The sequence below is a fragment of the Mustela erminea genome, chromosome 5 (assembly GCF_009829155.1).
Source record: "Mustela erminea isolate mMusErm1 chromosome 5, mMusErm1.Pri, whole genome shotgun sequence".
NCBI classification, from domain to species: domain Eukaryota; kingdom Metazoa; phylum Chordata; class Mammalia; order Carnivora; family Mustelidae; genus Mustela; species Mustela erminea.
Window position 1 is genome coordinate 56,624,596 of NC_045618.1, and position 18,980 is coordinate 56,643,575.

At 36.3% G+C, this 18,980-nt stretch overlaps 1 protein-coding gene across 1 annotated transcript in view; it reads right to left on the reverse strand.

The window, feature by feature from the left end:
• Positions 1-18,980, reverse strand: part of DPH6 (diphthamine biosynthesis 6) — a 175,702-nt gene continuing 156,722 nt past the window's right edge. The window contains exons 7-9 of the mRNA XM_032343220.1: positions 9,112-9,206; positions 2,007-2,094; positions 1-708 (exon numbers count right to left, since the gene is read on the reverse strand). Of these exons, the coding sequence (XP_032199111.1) occupies positions 655-708; positions 2,007-2,094; positions 9,112-9,206 (237 nt within the window). The 3' untranslated portion in view covers positions 1-654. The remainder of the gene's footprint in view (positions 709-2,006; positions 2,095-9,111; positions 9,207-18,980) is intronic.

An 18,980-nucleotide genomic window follows, 5' to 3' on the forward strand; every position in this document is an offset into this window, starting at 1 on the left:
AAGTGGTCCAGTTGCATTTGTTTGCATGTTGCTATCCAGTTTCCCAAACACCGTTTGTTGAAAAGACTTCTTCCCACTGGATATAAAAATTGCATTATTCATTGTTATAAAATACTCAGACCTAATGATATTCTTCCTGATTGTCCAATACTGTTGATAAAATGAATACTATATCGAAACAAAAAATGACAAGTCATGCCCGTAATATACAGTAGAATAAACTTGACTGGCTAAGTAAACTGCCTTTTCATTCTGATTTTCAAATGCTCTGCATCATTAGACAACTGGCAGAAATGAGAGCAGGAAAGAGAAAAGGAGAAAAATAAAACAATGGGATGAAGGAAAATAAATGTTATAGAAATGAGAGTTGGAGATGAAGTAAAAGGGGAAAAAAGACCACATATTATGTACAGGTCACGGATAGGACATGGTAACTAAAGTCAGAGAAAGTGAATCCTCAGGAAGTCACCAATAATAATGAATGAGACTTTCACATTTCCCCAATCATCAATGTTCCTATTAACTTCTTCTGATAAAGATACATATTTCTAATAAAAAATGCAGAGAATGAGCTCGATATAATAGTTGAGAAAATGTTATGTAGTTTTTTTCATATAGAATTGGCAGCTTAGTAAACAATGTTCAAAATGTTCTTCAAGAATTATGTATATAATTAGATGTTCTGTAGTTGTCAGGTACTGTGGACACCTAAAAAAAGAAAAAAAAAGAAGAAGAAGCAATGCACCATATTTATTTAGTGTCAGTGAATATTCCACCTTAAAGAAATAACATTCTTTTCTTTGAGAGGGCAAATGGACTGTGAACAAATGAAATACTAAAACAACAAGGTGAACAATGAGCTATTTAGGTATAGCTGCACATATAATGGCTGATATGTCTAAACAAAATAAGTTTCCTCAAAAAAACCCCCAAAAAAACAAAACAAAAAATTCAACAGTTTATATTTTGTGTGTGTGCACATGGCAGCAATAGCGGCAGAGACCGAGAAAGTAAGAGGTTCCTTTCCCTGGATATGAAGGATGTTTGAATAGTACAGCTTTACTTTCTCGAGGATTACCAGCTTTTGACTTACTTTCTATCTTAATTTTGCTAGACACTGATAATTATATTCTTCCTAGAGAAACTCTTTCATCCTAATTTCTGGTTACCATTCTTTTCCTTCCTTTGCCAATCTTCATTAAACTCTCTTGATTCTTCAGATTCTCTATCATAAATAGCCTCAAGACTTGGTGATAGAACACTAAAGATGCAGAAAACTTCTTCCAATCCTTTATATTTCAAGTGGCAGACTTTAAAAATTTTTTTATTTAATTCTAGTTAGTTAACATACAGTGCAATATCGGTTTCAGTAGAATTCAGTGTTTCATCACTTATAACACCCAGTAAGGAGAAGACCCTTTAATCAAAGGGTCTAATCCAGATCTCTACCTATTCCACAAGACATCCTTAAACTGACATTCTGCTATACCTTGACAATCAATGTATTTAAAATAAAACTCTTTATCACTTTTGCTTCACTTTCCATCTTTCATTTGTACTTCTGTTTTCTTGGGTATTTTTGGAAAAGCTTTTATTTATTCTTTTCTTCCACTCCTAAACTTTGTATAATGAACTCCAATTCATTCTCAAACCTTTCCCCTCATGCTTATGTACAATGAAGCAATTCTTATTTTACCAGGTGATCTAATATTTGGTTGTATACTGTCCTGTCTTCTCATTGATTAATGTATATATGATTCCCTTTTTAAGTGAGTTGCATGCCCTTCAGAAATGTAATTTCTTAGGCATCATATAGAGTTCTCAAAACCATAAAAATTTGCAAAATTTTTAGTTACTGACTGAGGATCTGGAAAAAAATCATTAATGATAAAATGACTTTTTTTTTTAACCTTTTATCTGTTGTTATAGCATTATAGATACAGAGCCAATGCATATATCCCAATTTTCTCTTGAAATCACTGGGAAAGTGAATCTTATTTACTTGCCTTGTCCTCCAAGTGCAATTCCAAAAAGCGTAGATAAGCAACAGGTGCAAATGCATCAGCTGAATGTGTGACCACTTCTGATGAATCCCTAAAACATAAAAATTTTATAATGTGTTTATTTACTATGTAAATTGTGGCAAATTGTTCTCTGCTAGTGACTAGAAGAGACCCAAAATCCTACTTTTGTATTTATTTCCACTGGTAAACAATATGTAGTGATTAACATCTATTTTTAAGAATCCAATATTTTATTGGGAAAAGGATCGAGGATGCTAAATTTACAAGAAAAAGTAAAGACGCTTTTGTCTTTATAATGACATAGTTCAACTTTCAGGTTCACTCAAAGCTCTCTGAACAGTTTTGAGACTTAAAATTCCTATTCAATTTCATTTTCACAAATTTGCTTGGTAGGGGCTAACCATTAAACAATAGCACTTTATCTTCATTATTCCTTTCATTTTCAAGAGGTAATTCATTCAGTGTTTCACACAAAATCTCAATTATCCTTCACAAAAGCAGTACTGGTGACGGTTTTAAGCTCTAGGTGAACTCTTCACACTGCAATATCATTGCTATTAAAATTGATTGTCTGACATAGTAATTACCACATTCAGGTAAAATGGTATGAACTGCTTGCCGGCACCATATGGATACATGTAAATTAACTGAACTTTTATCAAAGATACCCTGTAAAGCGCATATGAATAACTAAGATTATGTGTGAAGTTCTAATAACTAATTATTTTTTATTGTTGTTTATTAAGAAAGCAATAGTGTTTTGCATTTCAACTAAATTTTAAAAATAGAATTTCCCCGTATCTCTTTAATGCCTTGGGAACTAGTTCCATTATTTATATTAATACATTGTTAGCATTTTAACCTTTGTAGGATAGCAAAACAAATTGTTAACTTTATTTGACTTTGTCACTAATGTAAGATATTTTTGAGTCAACTTTTATAATGTAAAGTTATTTAGTGGCAATAAAACGAACCTCAAAATACTTGGCTCCAGAATATTAAATTTTCATGGACAAAATCTGTTTACTTTCCCCTTTGAAAGATCAGAGATAGAGAAAAAAAAATATGATGATTAAAAGAGTCAGCTACTATTCATGAACCTTTAATATCAAATATGCCTCTTGTTAATGCTTACGAAAAAATAACATTAAAAAGGGCTTCAGTGACATTACAAGGAAAGCAACTTATGTTATAAAAGAAACAGAATTATTAAACAGTCAGGATCCTGACAGAAAGATATAACCTGCTTTCACAGGTACATCAACCAAAAGATGTCTCTGGTATAATGAGGAGGAGAAAGAGAAAGTAAAGAGGCCGGCTTGCTTTCTCACACCTGCCCCTCTGGCTTGTTAGCCCTAATCTTGTTTTTCCTACTTATCCCAAAACTGCTCATTCTGGTCATATCTTAGATCATCGATCAGATGCAGATTCCAATTCCTATGCACAACCTTACTCTTACATTAAATTTCAATCTCCCTCTTCCTGATCTCAACCTTGGAAACTGACTCTGAACCTCAATTATGCCTAATCTAGGCAGCTTGGTTTTGATATTCTTGACAATGGAGTGAACCCAAACTGTAATTAACCCAGAACCAAAGCTATGTCAGTAGAAAGGGTTTTGGGCCCTCCCTTCTCATGCCAGTTATCTGCACTAGAAACAGAAGGTTGACAGCAAATAGCTCATTTAATTAATGTAATTATTGCATTCTGAATAAAGATGGTTATCCAGAGAAAATACAGAATATTCTAAGCACTAAATAAAGAAGAATATGATTTTTACAGATTCTATTAAACCCGTAATCTTTAGTTGACTAACATCATTTCATTCACTTATACAAAGTCAAACAACTGGAAGAGACTAGATCTCAAATGAACAGTTTTTAGTTTCAAACAGAATAATGCCACTATTGCTCTTCTTCTCCCTTTCAGACACTCAACTGAAACTCAGCTTTCAAGGATCTTTGGTTTCTACTTCACAGATTTCTCTGAAACCTAGAGTAGTAACTGTTGAAATGTCCTTAGAGTGACCCAGAAAATTAAGACCAATTGTGCCACAGCAAAAATGCTTTCCAGTTGGTGTTCTCCTCCCCTTTCCCTGTTAATACAAATAGTCAGTCTGGGCACTACCTCTTATACAACTTGGCTTCTTGGTAGCCTCGGGGGCTAGCCCATGTTTCCTTTCACTGTTCCATTAGGCTTACCCCTAGGTACGACTTCAAAAGGACAGCTGAGTCAGGCCAGGCTCCCATGGTGTGAGGTCAGGCCCTATCCCCTCATTTCAGAACAAAAAAAACTGACATTGTCTCTTCAGACAGCCGTGGTCTTTGTTTCTATCATTCCTCTGAGAGAATAACATATACAGATATTCCCTGTGGACTCACACTTGTCCTCATAGACATCTTCAGTAACATTTCTGTGAAGCCTTCCTTGACATTTTCCAATAGTCCTTACTTGTCTTCTTTTATGTGCTTTTGTAATGTGTTCACAGGCCTTTCATTGCACATCCACTACATTACAATTATGTGTTTGTATGCTTATCTTTCTTCTTAGAGAGGGACGAAGTTTTGATCACCTTTGTGTGACTTCCCCCACCCCACTCCTCTTGGCTCAGTACAGAGTACACTGTCTGGTATTTCATCAGACTTTTGTTGAATAAATGATTATAGTTGAAATTTTGTTAAGTATCTTCACATTACACTCTACTGAATTCTCATAAACCCACATTGATTTTTAAAATTACCTATCTTCTCATGAATAGATACTTTCTCCTATGTGTACACTGCATGTATACATGTACATATATATGTACATGCACACACGTCAATGTACCATATGCTATCTTCTAGCATAATAAAGATAACACTTAATAGGTCTAAACATTTAAATATAAGGAAAATAGTTCGTAAGTTTAAATAAATCCCACATAATACAGGATAGATGTCAGAAGGTAGGTAAGTACTTGATTCATCCCCACTGCTAAATGCCACATTGTGATGCCCTGTGCTGAATTATGCCTTGAGTGGGGAGAAAATAGGAGTAGGTGGGAAAAATGAGTACAAAGTGTTTTAACCACAGAATTTAGTACTTCCTTCCTTCCCCTCTCCCTTCATCCATCCCATGTGTAGCAACTTTATTAGTATAGTAATATTAATAAGGCAAATGAAAGATGGGGATGTACTGAATACTGACATTTTGAAAATATGTTCATTAATAGAAGAAAATCACTTTCATTAATACAACATTGAGAGTTCTGTTCTTATGTCTGATAAATACACATAGGTATTTTAAAGTAAGAAGTAATAAAAAAGTAGGTTCTTTATTTGAGGACCTTCAATTGCCCCACTATTATCCTCCTTTCATAAAGGTTAAGCTGTAATTGTTTTCCTCAAGGCCTCTCAGAAAAAAACCCTTCACTCTCTGAACTAAAAATCTCTATCTAAAAGTGAGTAATCACATATTAATTGACATGAAAAGTGAATTGTAAAATGCTCTAGTGAGAAAATTTTTAAATTACTTCCAGACAAAGACTGCTACATCAGTCTTTCCTACAAGATTTTAAAAAATGTTAATTGGGACAAAATGTATCTTATAGTAAACTTCTAGAACCACCCCAATTTCTCTAAATTACTTCGATTCAATCTGTGTTTTTGAAGGAAAAAAAAAAAAAGCCCTAATAATAATCAAGTCATTTTGCAGTTAAAAGTTTATTTTTTCTCCCCTTAGAGATGATCTCTTTTTCATCAAAACAATTTGAATCAGACATTTGAAATGGGATTCCTAACAATCAATTAGCTTTATGAATTGTGGCAGACTACAAAACAGGAGAAATTTTAATTTGTCCAAGAATGAATTCAAAGTTACCAGATCCAGTATTATTAATAGTCAGTTTTTAACAGACAGTTGTAAGAACTTATCTTTTAGTTGTATCATCTCTAAATAAAGTAACTTTCAGGGGCGCCTGGGTGGCTCAGTGGGTTAAGCTGCTGCCTTCAGCTTGGGTCATGATCTCAGGGTCCTGGGATCGAGTCCCACATCAGGCTCTCTGCTCAATAGGGAGACCTCTCTCTCTGCCTGCCTCTCTGCCTACTTGTGATCTCTCTTTGTCAAATAAATAAAAAAAATCTTTTAATAAAAAAAAATAAAGTAACTTTCATTTACATACAATTTTAGAATGTGCAATGTATATTCATTCCCAGTATCACATTTAGTGCTTATCAGGTAGGTATGATGATGACATTTTCTATTTTAAAGAGGAGGAAAGATTTTATATATAATAGGTGACATGCTTTTTCCACAAACTAGGATATGTTCCAACCTATCACCTCCAATTACAACCTAAAAAGGAACACATAGAAGTAAGTGGAAATGGGATAGATTTTTAAAAACAATAAATGACTGATTAATTCAACAATATTTAACAAACACTTATGAGTGACAACTATGTGTTCTAAGAGTTTAGGAATGAGAACAAGCACTAGAAGGGATGGCAACAGAAGCTTTTAAAAATGGAAGGACTTTTACAGCATAGGAAAGATAGTCAGTGGTACTCTAGTAGTAGTGCTGTATGGTGACAGATGGTGGCCATACTTGTGATGGGCAGAGCAGAACTTATAGACTTGTTGAATTGCTAGGTTGTACACCTGAAAGTAACATAATGTAGCATCGTGTGTCAACTATATTTCAATTAAAAAAAACAAAAAGGAAGGATTTAGCAAAGAGGAGAAAAATGGGAAGGCAAGCTAGAGAAAAGGCATCAAATAAAAAAGTTATGAAGATAAGGTGAGGCATAGCCTATGAAGAAAGAAGCACAGAATATGTTTAAGCATGAGAATTAGATGAGTGATGAACTGATAAATGAGCAGGAATGAAAAGACAGTGCTTCCTCTGTGCTCTCAAGATACACACCTGTATATATTAGCACTTACATAGTTGATGCACCTGTCTCTCCTGTTATGGAAAAAACTTCTACAGAGCAGAGCAGTAGCTTGCAGAGTTCCAACCATATAATTCACCTCAATAAATGATTATTCAATTGAACTAAACATTTCAGCACTAAGAGTTTAAATATACCTCCCCTGACATCCGTCTCTAAAAATAGCATGACTGATTTCTCCCAAGGCATTGTCTTGGCCAGGCTTAGGTTCCCTTGCCTACAAATGAAGTCTACAAAAGTTTCAGTTTTCAGGTCTAAAGCACTATAATAAACGGACCTTCTGCTTATATAGTACATCTCTTATAATTCTAGGTTCTAAAGACTTTTAGAACCTCAAGTTGTCAAATAAATGGGAAAAATTGTATTCTTTGGCATTTTCTCCTTAGCATGTCTTTTTTTTTTTTTTTTTACAAATTTAGTCTCATATTAATAAGTAAATATACTGTAAGTTCCCCCATTATAGTATATTTCACCTGCGCATGCGAATACTCTTCTTGAATAATAGAACGGTATTTTCTTATGGAAGTAAGACTTAATGTACATTTCATTCATGAATTATTTTGTGATCACAGTAGCCAGAAGAACGGTCTCCTACATATGAACTTATAACTTTTATCCCTTATCATCTTGTATCTTAATTGTACATAGATGTGTCTTCCATTCAACCTCTGAAGGCAGGAGCTATCTTTGAACATCAACAGTGCCCAACAGAATGCTTTAGACATAATAGGTACTTGATAAATATTTGTGAAATAAATTCTGTCAATGATTATTAATGGAAAAGAAGTTAGAAAAACATGAAAGAAGAGTGGATGAATATTACATATACGATAATAAAAATGTCTTGGCCGTGTTTCACTAGATAAACGTGTTTTTAAAAAATATTTATTTATTTATTTATTTGACAGAGATCATAAGCAGGCAGAGAGAGAGGAGGAAGCAGGCTCCCCACAGAGCAGAGAGCCCAATGTGGGGCTCGATCCCAGGATTCTGGGACCATGACCTGAGCCGAAGGCAGAGGCTTTAACCCACTTAGCCACCCAGGTGCCCCGATAAACGTATTTTTTAGAAAATTCACATAGAGTTGTCTTAATTTTATTTCTCTCTCTCCCTCTTTTTTTTTTTTTTTTTTTTTTTAAAGATTTTATTTGTCAGGGAGAGAATGAGAGAGCAAGAGAACACAAACAGGGGGAGGGCAGAGGGAGAAGCAGGCTCCTCGCCGAGCAAGGAGCCTGATGCAGGACTCAATCCCAGGATCCTGGGATCACGACCTGAGCTTAAGACAGACACTAAACGACTGAGCCACCCAGGCATTCCATTTTAATATTCTTAGATCACTCCTTCACTCATTATTAATATGTACGAAGAAATAACCCCTTAGTGGTGAACATGTTGAAGTTGTCCACTCGAAATAGGATGCCAGTCTTTCATCAGATGTGGTTCCTGAAGTTGAGCATAATTCTGTCACTCCTTCCCAAGAATAAGAGCTTAGAAAAAGCAGATCAAGTGCTCTCTTAGCATAGGAGAAGAGGAACACAAATTAGAGTATAGATAACAACGTTAACAGACTGCAAAAAAAAAAAAAAAAAGGAAGTTCTTGTTTTTCACTACACTAATTTTAACCATCTATGGCAAAGAAATCAGAGTGCTTGCCAAAAACCGAATTCACTCAAAAACAAAGTTTATATGTAAAAATAACCCCAAATAATAAAAGAGAAATGTTTAGCATTACTATTCCAAGTTGTAAAAGCCAAGAAAGAGGAAAAAGAGGATGGAGTTAATGGAACCCACAGGCTACTGATGTGGCAGTTTATCAAATGTAGCTGTAATGAAAGATAAATAATACAGGCAATTCACACTTCATGAAAGGATAAAAGTGTCAGTGTGTAGGTACCAGTTTTACTGCAGGGCATAATCAGCAAGTAAACGAAAGTGCAATATCTAAAAAGTTTATAGCCTTCTATGAAGGCCTCGTCTTGTCAGGTATTGATTTAGGTATTCAGACGACTTCACTGGTATTAAACAAATTGAGTGTTTGTGAACTTGGAGGACACGTTCTATTTCTCCCAACAAAAGTTGCCTCAAGCTTAATGTTAAGTTGTTTCCATCACTTAAATTTAAAGAAAGGGAAGAAATGCTGAAATGATATCTTACACAATTATTTTCTTCTTAAATAGAGGGCAATCCAAAGTGAATGTTTCATACTCTCCTCCTTCTCCACAAACATGGACTCCATACTTCTTAGAAAGCTGAAAGTAAGAGAATAACAACAACAAAAAAGGAAACTCAAAATTAGGCAGCAAAAACACTCATTTAACTAATATTATTTTTTCCTAAAAAAAAAATCCATGCAAGAAACTTTAATTCCAAAAAAGGATCACAAGCTACAGGAAAATAACTTTGTATTTCAACTTAAAATGTGTTTAAAGCCATCTGAAAAATGTTATCATAAAAGCACAGGAGTTTTAGTAATCCCAAAATCCCTATATAAAGATGTAAAGGCCAACATTTTACATATAACGAGAAAACGTAGAGATTACCATAAATTTTAGGAATGACATTAGCTTTAGATTCAAAGAAGACTAAGGAGAAAATGTACCTAGTCATATAGTAGTAAATGAGACTGTATGCAGTGGAACTGTGCTTCCCCTTTGCCCTTTGACCTATATGTGAATGGGGGGAAATAGGGTGTGTTTAGAGCATTTCTTGGAGACACATAGAAAGCAATGTAAGGCCTTTCCTTTGGCCTGTGAACAAAGGGGAGTCACAGACATGGTCATTATGCTTGAGGTTATTATTAGTGAAGTTCCAAAGGTACTGAGAACTAATGCAAGTTCCAAGGCTGTAGACAAGTCTTAGGAAGGTCTAACACCAAGAAAGGTTGGGATAGCTTATCATGTTATCTAATTAAACCTGAAATTTAAAAAAACAGGCAAGCAAAGAAACAACAAACATCCTGTGATTTGCATTAAATAGAAGTTATATTACTTAAATAATCCCAAGACTGAGAATAAAATCATTTCCCATTTGGTCCATGTATGGCTGGACTCAGGGAACACTCTCACTGACTGTGTCAGAGAATCTTCCTGTTCCTGTGTTGAGGCTTTATTACTATGTTCCATCTTCTTCACTCTGAATTTCATAGCTTTCCTTGCTTATAGCCTCTCCCTAGTCCAAAGTCCTCATTGCCCAAAGGAAGAGTGACTCCACTGATGCTGCCTGCTACTGCCAGTGCTGGCAGTATGGCACAAGTCTTCAGTTTTATTTGAATAGTTATACATTTATTTCTCTGGTTATTTTTGTAGCCATGCTGTAATTCTGAAGTCATTATATTTAAACTCTTGACTATTTGCCCATAGGGACTTAAAACATGGATCTGTGTGAATTCTACTGCTCTTTTCAAGGATCAGCAGTAATGTGAATGACACTGTAAAGCCAAAGAGTAAGGAAAGTGAGGGAAAGAAAGCTGGGTGGCATTTTCTATATGAGTTCACAAGAGCAAAGCAGAAATTTTCACCTTGAGTCATGAAGTAGAGAAGCATTGAGACAGAATTATGGCAGTTGGTCCTTGTAGGAGCAGATAACAAGAACAGATTACTTTACTATATTAAATCAAATTAAATTAATGTCTGCTCTGCAATAAAAATGTAGAAATAATAACAGGATATGGGTTTCAGGGATGTTTCCTCATTCTGTAGCTAGGATCTGTCCTCTTTTTTGCTGATATCCCTTTCACTGGTTTTCCCATTCCAGGAACTTCCCATCAAATGAACCTTCTGATTGTACCTTTATGGTCAGTCTTCTTATAAGGGAGTATACCTTATCAATTATTAGCTTCCTTTCATCAGAAAATTCTTTACTTAAGCTTTGCATAATTTCTATAATCTACCACCAAAGAATAACTGGATTTTTAAATTAAAGTTGGCATGGCTGTTATCCTAGTGAAGTAGTTAGTGAAGTAGTTCTATTAGTCTCTAGTAAAAATAATGTAAGCTGCTATTTAAACGAACATACTCTCATTATAAAAAGACTGCCAGAAGGAGGAGTCAAGATGGTGGAGGAGTAGCAGGCTGAGATGACATCAGGTAGCAGAAGTTCAGCTAGATAGTTATCAAAACATTCCAAACACCTACAAATCCAACAGGAGATTGAAGAGAAGAAGAACAGCAATTCTAGCCACAGAAAATTGACCACTTTTGGAAAGGGAGGACCTGAGGAGAAGTGAATCCAAAGGGAAGGAAAGATAGACTGCGGAGGGAGGGGCCGGTTCCCGGCAAGCGGTGGAGCAACAGGGCACAAAATCAGAACTTTTAGAAATCTACTCCACTGAGGGACATCACTCAAGAGGCTAAGCGGGGGTGGAGCCCTCATGGGGACATTGTGGTCTCGGGTCCTGCAGAGTCACAGAAGGATCGGGGGTATCTGAGTATAGCAGAGTTCACAGGTATTAGAGTGGGGAAGCCAGTTACAGAGACAGAGCAGAGGAGTGAGCTTGCAGTAACAGTTAAACTGTTATCTGTGGCACAGTTGGGCCACTGCTCTTTGAGCAGGGACCCCACAAGTGGCAGACCCAGGGAGACCTCTGTTCCAAGAGTGGCAGGTATCTGCTGGGTTTGGAGACTCCAAGCAGGGCTGTGTGCCAGAGACAGAAGCACTCAGTCACAGGCCACAGGCTGAGTTAGCTTGGAGCATGGCTGGAGACCAGAGAGAAGGGAATGATTGAGTGCTTTTCTCTGAGGGTGCACTGAGAGTGGGGCTCCGAGTTCTCAGTAAATCTGAACGGGACACTGGGAGGCCACCATTTATATTCCCATCCTTCAGAGCTCTACGGAAAGCGTTCAGGGAACAAAAGCTTCTGAGAGCGAACCAGAGTTGATTACTTAGCCCGAATCCTGGCAAGGGCAGCACAATTATGCCTCAGGCAAAGACGCTTGAGAATCACTACAACAGGCCCCTCCCCTAGAAGATCAGCAAGAAGTCCAGCCAAGACCAATCTCACTGATCAAGGAGAACAGCAGAATTCCAGAGGAGAAAGCAAGCATGGAATTCATGGTTTTCTCCCATGATTCTTTAGTCCTGCAAAGTTAATTCAATTTTTTTAATTTTATTTTTTTCTTATTCTAATCTTTTAACTTTTACTCTTTCCTCTTTTAATGTTTTTTAACTAGTTTATCTTAACAATACCTTTCTTAAAAAAAAAAAAACTTCTTGAACCTTTATTATTATAGTCATATTTTATCCTTCATTGTATCTAACTTAATATTTTGTATATACATAGGGGTTTTTCTCCTAAAAAATTTTGGCATACAACTTCTTCTAATAGATCAAAATATACCCTAAATTTAGCACAGGGTTTGTTCTAGTCTCCAGTGTCAGCGAATTCTCTCCACTTTCTTTTTCTTTCTTTTCCCAACTAACTTACCTTGTCAACTCCTTTTTTAGAATTCTTTTTCAAAATTTTCATCCCTATAGTCATATTCCATTACTTCATTGTGATGATCCTTATTTTTTTTAATAGACATGTTTTTCTTTCTTTAAAATTTTGGGAGGTAGTTTCTTCTAAGAGATCAAAATACACCCAAAATCAAGTGGGTGGCTCTGTTCTCTTCATCAGTCTAAAATATATATTAATATATATTTTTTTCTTTCTTTCTTTTTTTTTTTTTTAACTTTTTACCCCCTTTCTTCTCCCAGAAGAGACCTTTGAGGTCTCTTCTGATTTGGTTACTGCACTTTTTTCTGGGGTCTTTGCCACCTCTTTAGTATTTTATTCTGTCATTCATATATTCTTATCTGGATAAAATAACAAGGAGGAAAAACTCATCACAAAAAAAAGAACAAGAGGCAGTACTGAAGACTAGGGACCTAATCAATAGGGACGTTGGTAATATGTCAGATCTAGAGTTCAGAATGATGATTCTTAGGGTACTAGCTGGGCTCGAAAAAGGCATGGGAGATATTAGAGAAACCCTATCTGGCGAAATAGAAGCCCTTTCTGGAGAAATAAAAGAACTAATATCTAACCAAGCTAAAATCAAAAAAGCTATTAACGGGGTACAATAAAAAATGGAGGCTCTTGGGGTGCTTGGGTGGCTCAGTTGTTAAGTATCTACCTTTGGCCCAGGTCATGATACCAGTGTCCTGGGATCGAGCCCCGAAGCAGGCTCCCTGGGAGCCTGCTTCTCCCTTTCCCTCTGCATATATGCCCTTTCTGTCTCTCGCTCCGATAAATAAAATCTTAAAAAAAAAAAATTTAAAAAAAGCGAGGCTCTTACTGCTAGGACAAATGAGGCGGAAGAGAGAATGAGTGATTTAGAAGACCAAATGATGGAGAATAAAGAAGCTGAGCAAAAGAGAGACAACAACTACTGGACCACGAGGGGAGAATTCGAGAGATAAGTGATACCATAAGATGAAACAATATTAGAATAATTGGGATTCCAGAAGAAGAAGAAAGAGAGAGGGGAGCAGAAGGTATATTGGGGAGAATTACTGTAGAGAATTTCCCTAAGATGGCAAAGGGAACAAGCATCAAAATCCAGGAGGCACAGAGAACCCCCCTCAAAATCAGTAAGAATAGGTCCATACCCCGTCACCTAATAGTAAAATTTACAAGTCTTAGTGACAGAGAGAAAATCATGAAAGCAGCCCAGGACAAGAAGTCTGTAACATACACTGGTGAAAATATTAGATTGGCAGAAGACTTATCCACAGAGACCTGGCAGGCCAGAACGAACTAGCATGATATATTCAGAGGACTAAATGAGAAAAACATGCAGCCAAGAATACTATATCCAGCTAGGTTATCATTGAAAATAGAAGGAGAGATAAAAAGCTTCCAGGACAAACAAAAAGTAAAAGAGTTTGTAAACACTAAACCAGCTCTACAGGTAATATTGAAAGGGGTCCTTTAAGCAAAGAGAGAGCCTAAAAGAAGTAGACCAGAAAGGATCAGAGACAATATACTGTAACAGTCACCTTACAGGCAATACAATGGCATTAAATTCATATCTCTAATGGTTACCTTGAATATAAATGGGCTAAATGCCCCAGTCAAAAGACAAACGGTGTCAGAATAGATAAAAATATAAAACCCATCAATATGCTGTCTACAATAAACTCATTTTAGACCCAAAGACACCTCCAGATTTAAAGAGAGGGGGTGGAAAACAATTTATCATGCTAACGGACATCAAGAGAAAGCTGGGATGGCAATCCTTATATTACATCAAATAGATTTTAAGCCAAAGACTATAATAAGAGATGAGGAAGAACACTATATCATACTCAAAGGGTCTGTCCAACAAGAAGATCTGACAATTTTAAATATCTATGCTCCTAACATGGGAGAAGCCAACTATATAATCCAATTAATAACAAAATCAAAGAAACACATCAACAATAATACAATAATAGTAGGGGACTTTAACACTCCCCTCACTGAAATGGACAGATCATCCAAGCAAAAGATCAACAAGGAAATAAAGGCCTTAAATGACACACTGCACCAGATGGATATCACAGATACATTCAGAACATTCCATCCCAAAGCAACAGAATTCACATTCTTCTCTAGTGCACATGGAACATTCTCCAGAATAGATCACATCCTGGGGCACAAATCAGAAGACTGGGAACATTCCCTGCATATTCTGAGACCACAATGCTCTGAAGCTAGAACTCAATCACAAGAGGAAATTTGGAAAGAACCCAAATACATGAAGGCTAAAGAGCATCCTACTAAAGAATTAACCAGGAAATTAAAGAAGACTTGGAAAAATTCATGGAAACAAATGATAATGAAAACACAACTGTTCAAAATCTGTGGGACAGAGCAAAGGCAGTCCTGAGAGGAAAATATATAGCGATACAAGCCTTTCTCAAGAAACAAGAAAGGTCTCAAACACACAACATAACACTACACCTAAAGGAGCTGGAGAAAGAACAACAAAGAAAGCCTAAATCCAACAGGAGAAATCATAAAGATCAGAGCAGAAATCAATGAAATACAAACAAAAACCAAACCAAACCAAAACAAAAAACAAAAAACCCAACCCACAAAGAACAAAAAACAATAGAACAAATCAATGAAACTAGGAGTTGGTTCTTTGAAAGAACTAATAAGATTGATAACCCCCTGGCCAGACTTAAAAAAGGAAAGAGGAAGGACCCAAATTAATAAAATCATGAATGAAAGGGGAGAGATCACAACTAACACCAAGAAATACAAACTATCTTGTATTATAAGAACATATTATGAGCAACTATATGCTAGCATATTGACAATCTCGAAGAAATGGATGCATTCCCAGAGACATATAAAATACCACAACTGAACCAGAATGAAACAGAAAACCTGAACAGACCCCTATCCAGTAAGGAGATTTAAGCAGTCATCAAAAAACTCCCAACAAACAAGAGCTTAGGGCCAGATGGCTTCCCAGGGGAATTCTACCAAACATTTAAAGAAGAAGTGATTCTGATTCTCCTAAAACTATTCAAAAAAATAGAAATGGAAGGAAAACTTCCAAACTCATTTTATGAGGCCAGCATTACTTTGATCCCAAAACCAGATAAAGACCCCATCAAAAAAGATAATTACAGACCAATATCCTTGATGAACACAGATGTGAAAATTCTCACCAAAATACTGGCCAATAGGATCCAACAGTATATTTAAAGGATTACTCACCATGACCAAGTGGGATTTATTCCAGGACTGCAAGGTTGGTTCAGCATCCGCAAATCAATCAATGTGATACAATACATTAATAAAAGAAAGAACAAGAATCATATGATACTCTGAATAGATGCTGAAAAAGCATTTGACAAAGTACAGCATCCTTTCTTGATCAAAACTCTTCAAAGTGTAGGGATAGAGGGTACATACCTCAATATCATCAAAGCCATCTATGAAAAACCCACCACAAATATCATTCTCAATGGAGAAAAACTCAGAGCTCTTCTGCTAAGGTCAGGAACATGGCAGGGATGTCCATTATCACCACTGCTATTCAACATAGTACTGAAGTCCTAGCCTCAGCAATCAGACAACAAAAAGAAATTAAAGGCATCCAAATTGACAAAGAAGAAGTCAAACTATCACTCTTTGCAGATGATATGATACCTTATGTGGAAAACCTAAAAGACTCCACTCCAAATCTGCTAGAAATTGTACAAGGAATTCAGTAAAGTGTCAGGATATAAAAATCAATGTGCAGAAATCGGTTGCATTTCTATACACCAAGAACAAGAGAGAAGAAAGAGAAATTAAGGAGTCAATCCCATTTACAATTGCACCCCAAACCATAAGATACCTAGGAATAAACCTGACCAATGAGGCAAAGAATCTGTATTCAGAAAACGATAAAGTACTCATGAAAGAAATTGAGGAAGACACAAAGAAATGGAAAAATGTTCCATGCTCATGGATTGGAAGAACAAATATTGTGAAAATGTCTATGCTACCTAAAGCAATCTACACACTTAATGCAATCCTTACCAAAATACCATCCATTTTTTTCAAAGAAATGGAACAAATAATCCTAGAATTTATATGGAACCAGAAAAGACCTCGAATAGCCACTGGAATGTTGAAAAAGAAAGCCAAATTGGTGGCATCACAATTCCAGACTTCAAGTTCTATTACAAAGCTGTCATCATCAAGACAGTATGATACTGGCATAAAAACAGACACATAGATCAATGGAATAGAACCGAGTACCCAGAAATAGACCCTCAACTCTATGGTCAACTAATCTTTGACAAAGCAGGAAAGAATGTCCAATGGAATAAAGACAGCCTCTTCAACAAATGGTGTAGGTAAAATTGGACAGCCACATGCAGAAAAATGAAACTGGACTGTTTCTTACACCACACAAGAAAATAGACTCAAAATGGATGAAGGAACTCAATGTGAGAAAGGAATCCATCAAAATCTTTGAGAAGAACACAGGCAGCAATCTCTTCGATCTCAGCCGCAGCAACTTCTTCCTAGGAACATCGTCAAGGGAAGCAAGGGCAAAAAGGAACTATCGGGATTTCATCAAGATCAAAGGCTTTTGCACAGCAAAGGAAATAGTTAACAAAACCAAAAGACAACTGACAGAATGGGAGAAGATATTTGTAAACAACATATCAGATAAAGGGCTAGTATCCAAAATCTGTAAAGAACTTACCAAACTCAACACCTAAAGAACAAATAATCCAATCAAGAAATGGGCAGAGGACAGGAACAGACATTTCTGCAAAGAGGACATCCAGATGGCCAACAGACACATGGAAAAGTGCTCCAAATCACTCGACATCAGGGAAATACAAATCAAAACCACAGTGAGATACCACCTCATGCCAGTTAGAGCGGCTAAAATTAACAAGTCAGGAAATGGCAGATGCTATTGAGGATGCGGAGAAAGGAGAACACTCCTACACTGTTGGTGGGAATGCAGGCTGGTGCAGCCACTCTGGAAAACAGCATGGAGATTCCTCAAAAAGTTGAAAATAGAACTACCCTATGATCCAGCAATCGCACTACTGGGTATTTACCCTAAAGATACAAATGTAGTGATCCGAACGGGCACGTGCACCCAAATGTTTATAGCAGCAATGTCCATAATAGCCAAACTATGAAAAGAACCTAGATGTCCATCAACAGACGAATGGATAAAGAAGATATGGCATATACATACAATGGAATACTATGCAGTCATCAAAAATGAAATATTGCCATTTGCAACAATGTGGGTTGGACTAGAGGGTATTATGCTGAGCGAAATAAGTCTGTCAGAGAAAAACAATTATCATATGATCTCCCTGATATGAGGAAGTTGAGAGGCAAAGTGGGGAATTTGGAGGGTAGGGAAGGAAAAAATGAAATAAGATGGGATCAGGAAGGAGACAAACCATGAAACTCTTAATCTCATAAAAGAAACTGAGGGTTGCTGGGGGGAGGCAGGGTAGGGAAAGGGTGGTTGGGTTATGGACATTGGGTAATGTATGTGCTATGGTGAGTGCTGGGAAGTGTGTAAGCCTGACGATTCACAGACCTGTACCCCTGGGGCTAATAATACATTATATGTTAATTTAAAAATTAAAAAAAAAGACTGTCAGTACTTGGAAATCTAAAATTTGTATGTATCCAGTGATATTTTCAGTTCACACAAAATATTTCCATAATATTAATTCATATCACTTCTTCAACCAGTATTTATTGAACAATGATTATTAGAAAGTTTGTGTGGGATGAGGAAGATCTGAAAGTAAACAAGACAACACCCATGGTCTTTTAAAGCTTATCAAATATATACACCTTGTATTTCAACACCACACAATAATGAAACAGTGATGTTGCTTCTATAAATGACACACACAATCTCTCCTCCCTTTCATTTACTGATTCATTAGCATGAATACAGATTCTAGGTCAAGAAATCTGAATAAAGAGCTCAGTGGTTTCTATAGCTGATGAACCAAGAAGTAGTCTATGAGTCCTTAGGATGTCTTTTGCAGCCACTCTAAACTCTACTAGCTTCAAGTTCTAACAGACCTAAGTCCTCAGAGAAAAATCCTTCTTTATTGGCTTACTTTTGGCCAACTTCAAGACCCTTTGATGTTCTGCAAAAAGCTTCTGAAGAAGCAAAACCCATGCTAGTCAACCACTTTCTGTACTGAATCTTCTGCTAAGACCTAGTATTCTCTTAGAAATTGACATCCTTGCAGCACAAAAGCATGATGTATGCCTGTTATAGAAAGGGTCAGTTTAGGAAGTGGGAGAATCTAGACGTGCACATTCCAGAAACATGTTTTGGGTACAAAATATTCCATTTAGTTTCATAAAGCCTGTTAAGTGTGTGTTCCTAATACACTGTTCACAGAAAGTTGCAACTTTATTTCTAATCTGTCTCAGGTCTGTGTTTTGCTTCAACTCAAAATTGCCATTATTAGATGCTAACAATCATTACCAATACAGTTTTACAATTCCCTTTGATAAATTTCTCCATCAGTCTTATTGTCATTGAAAACGC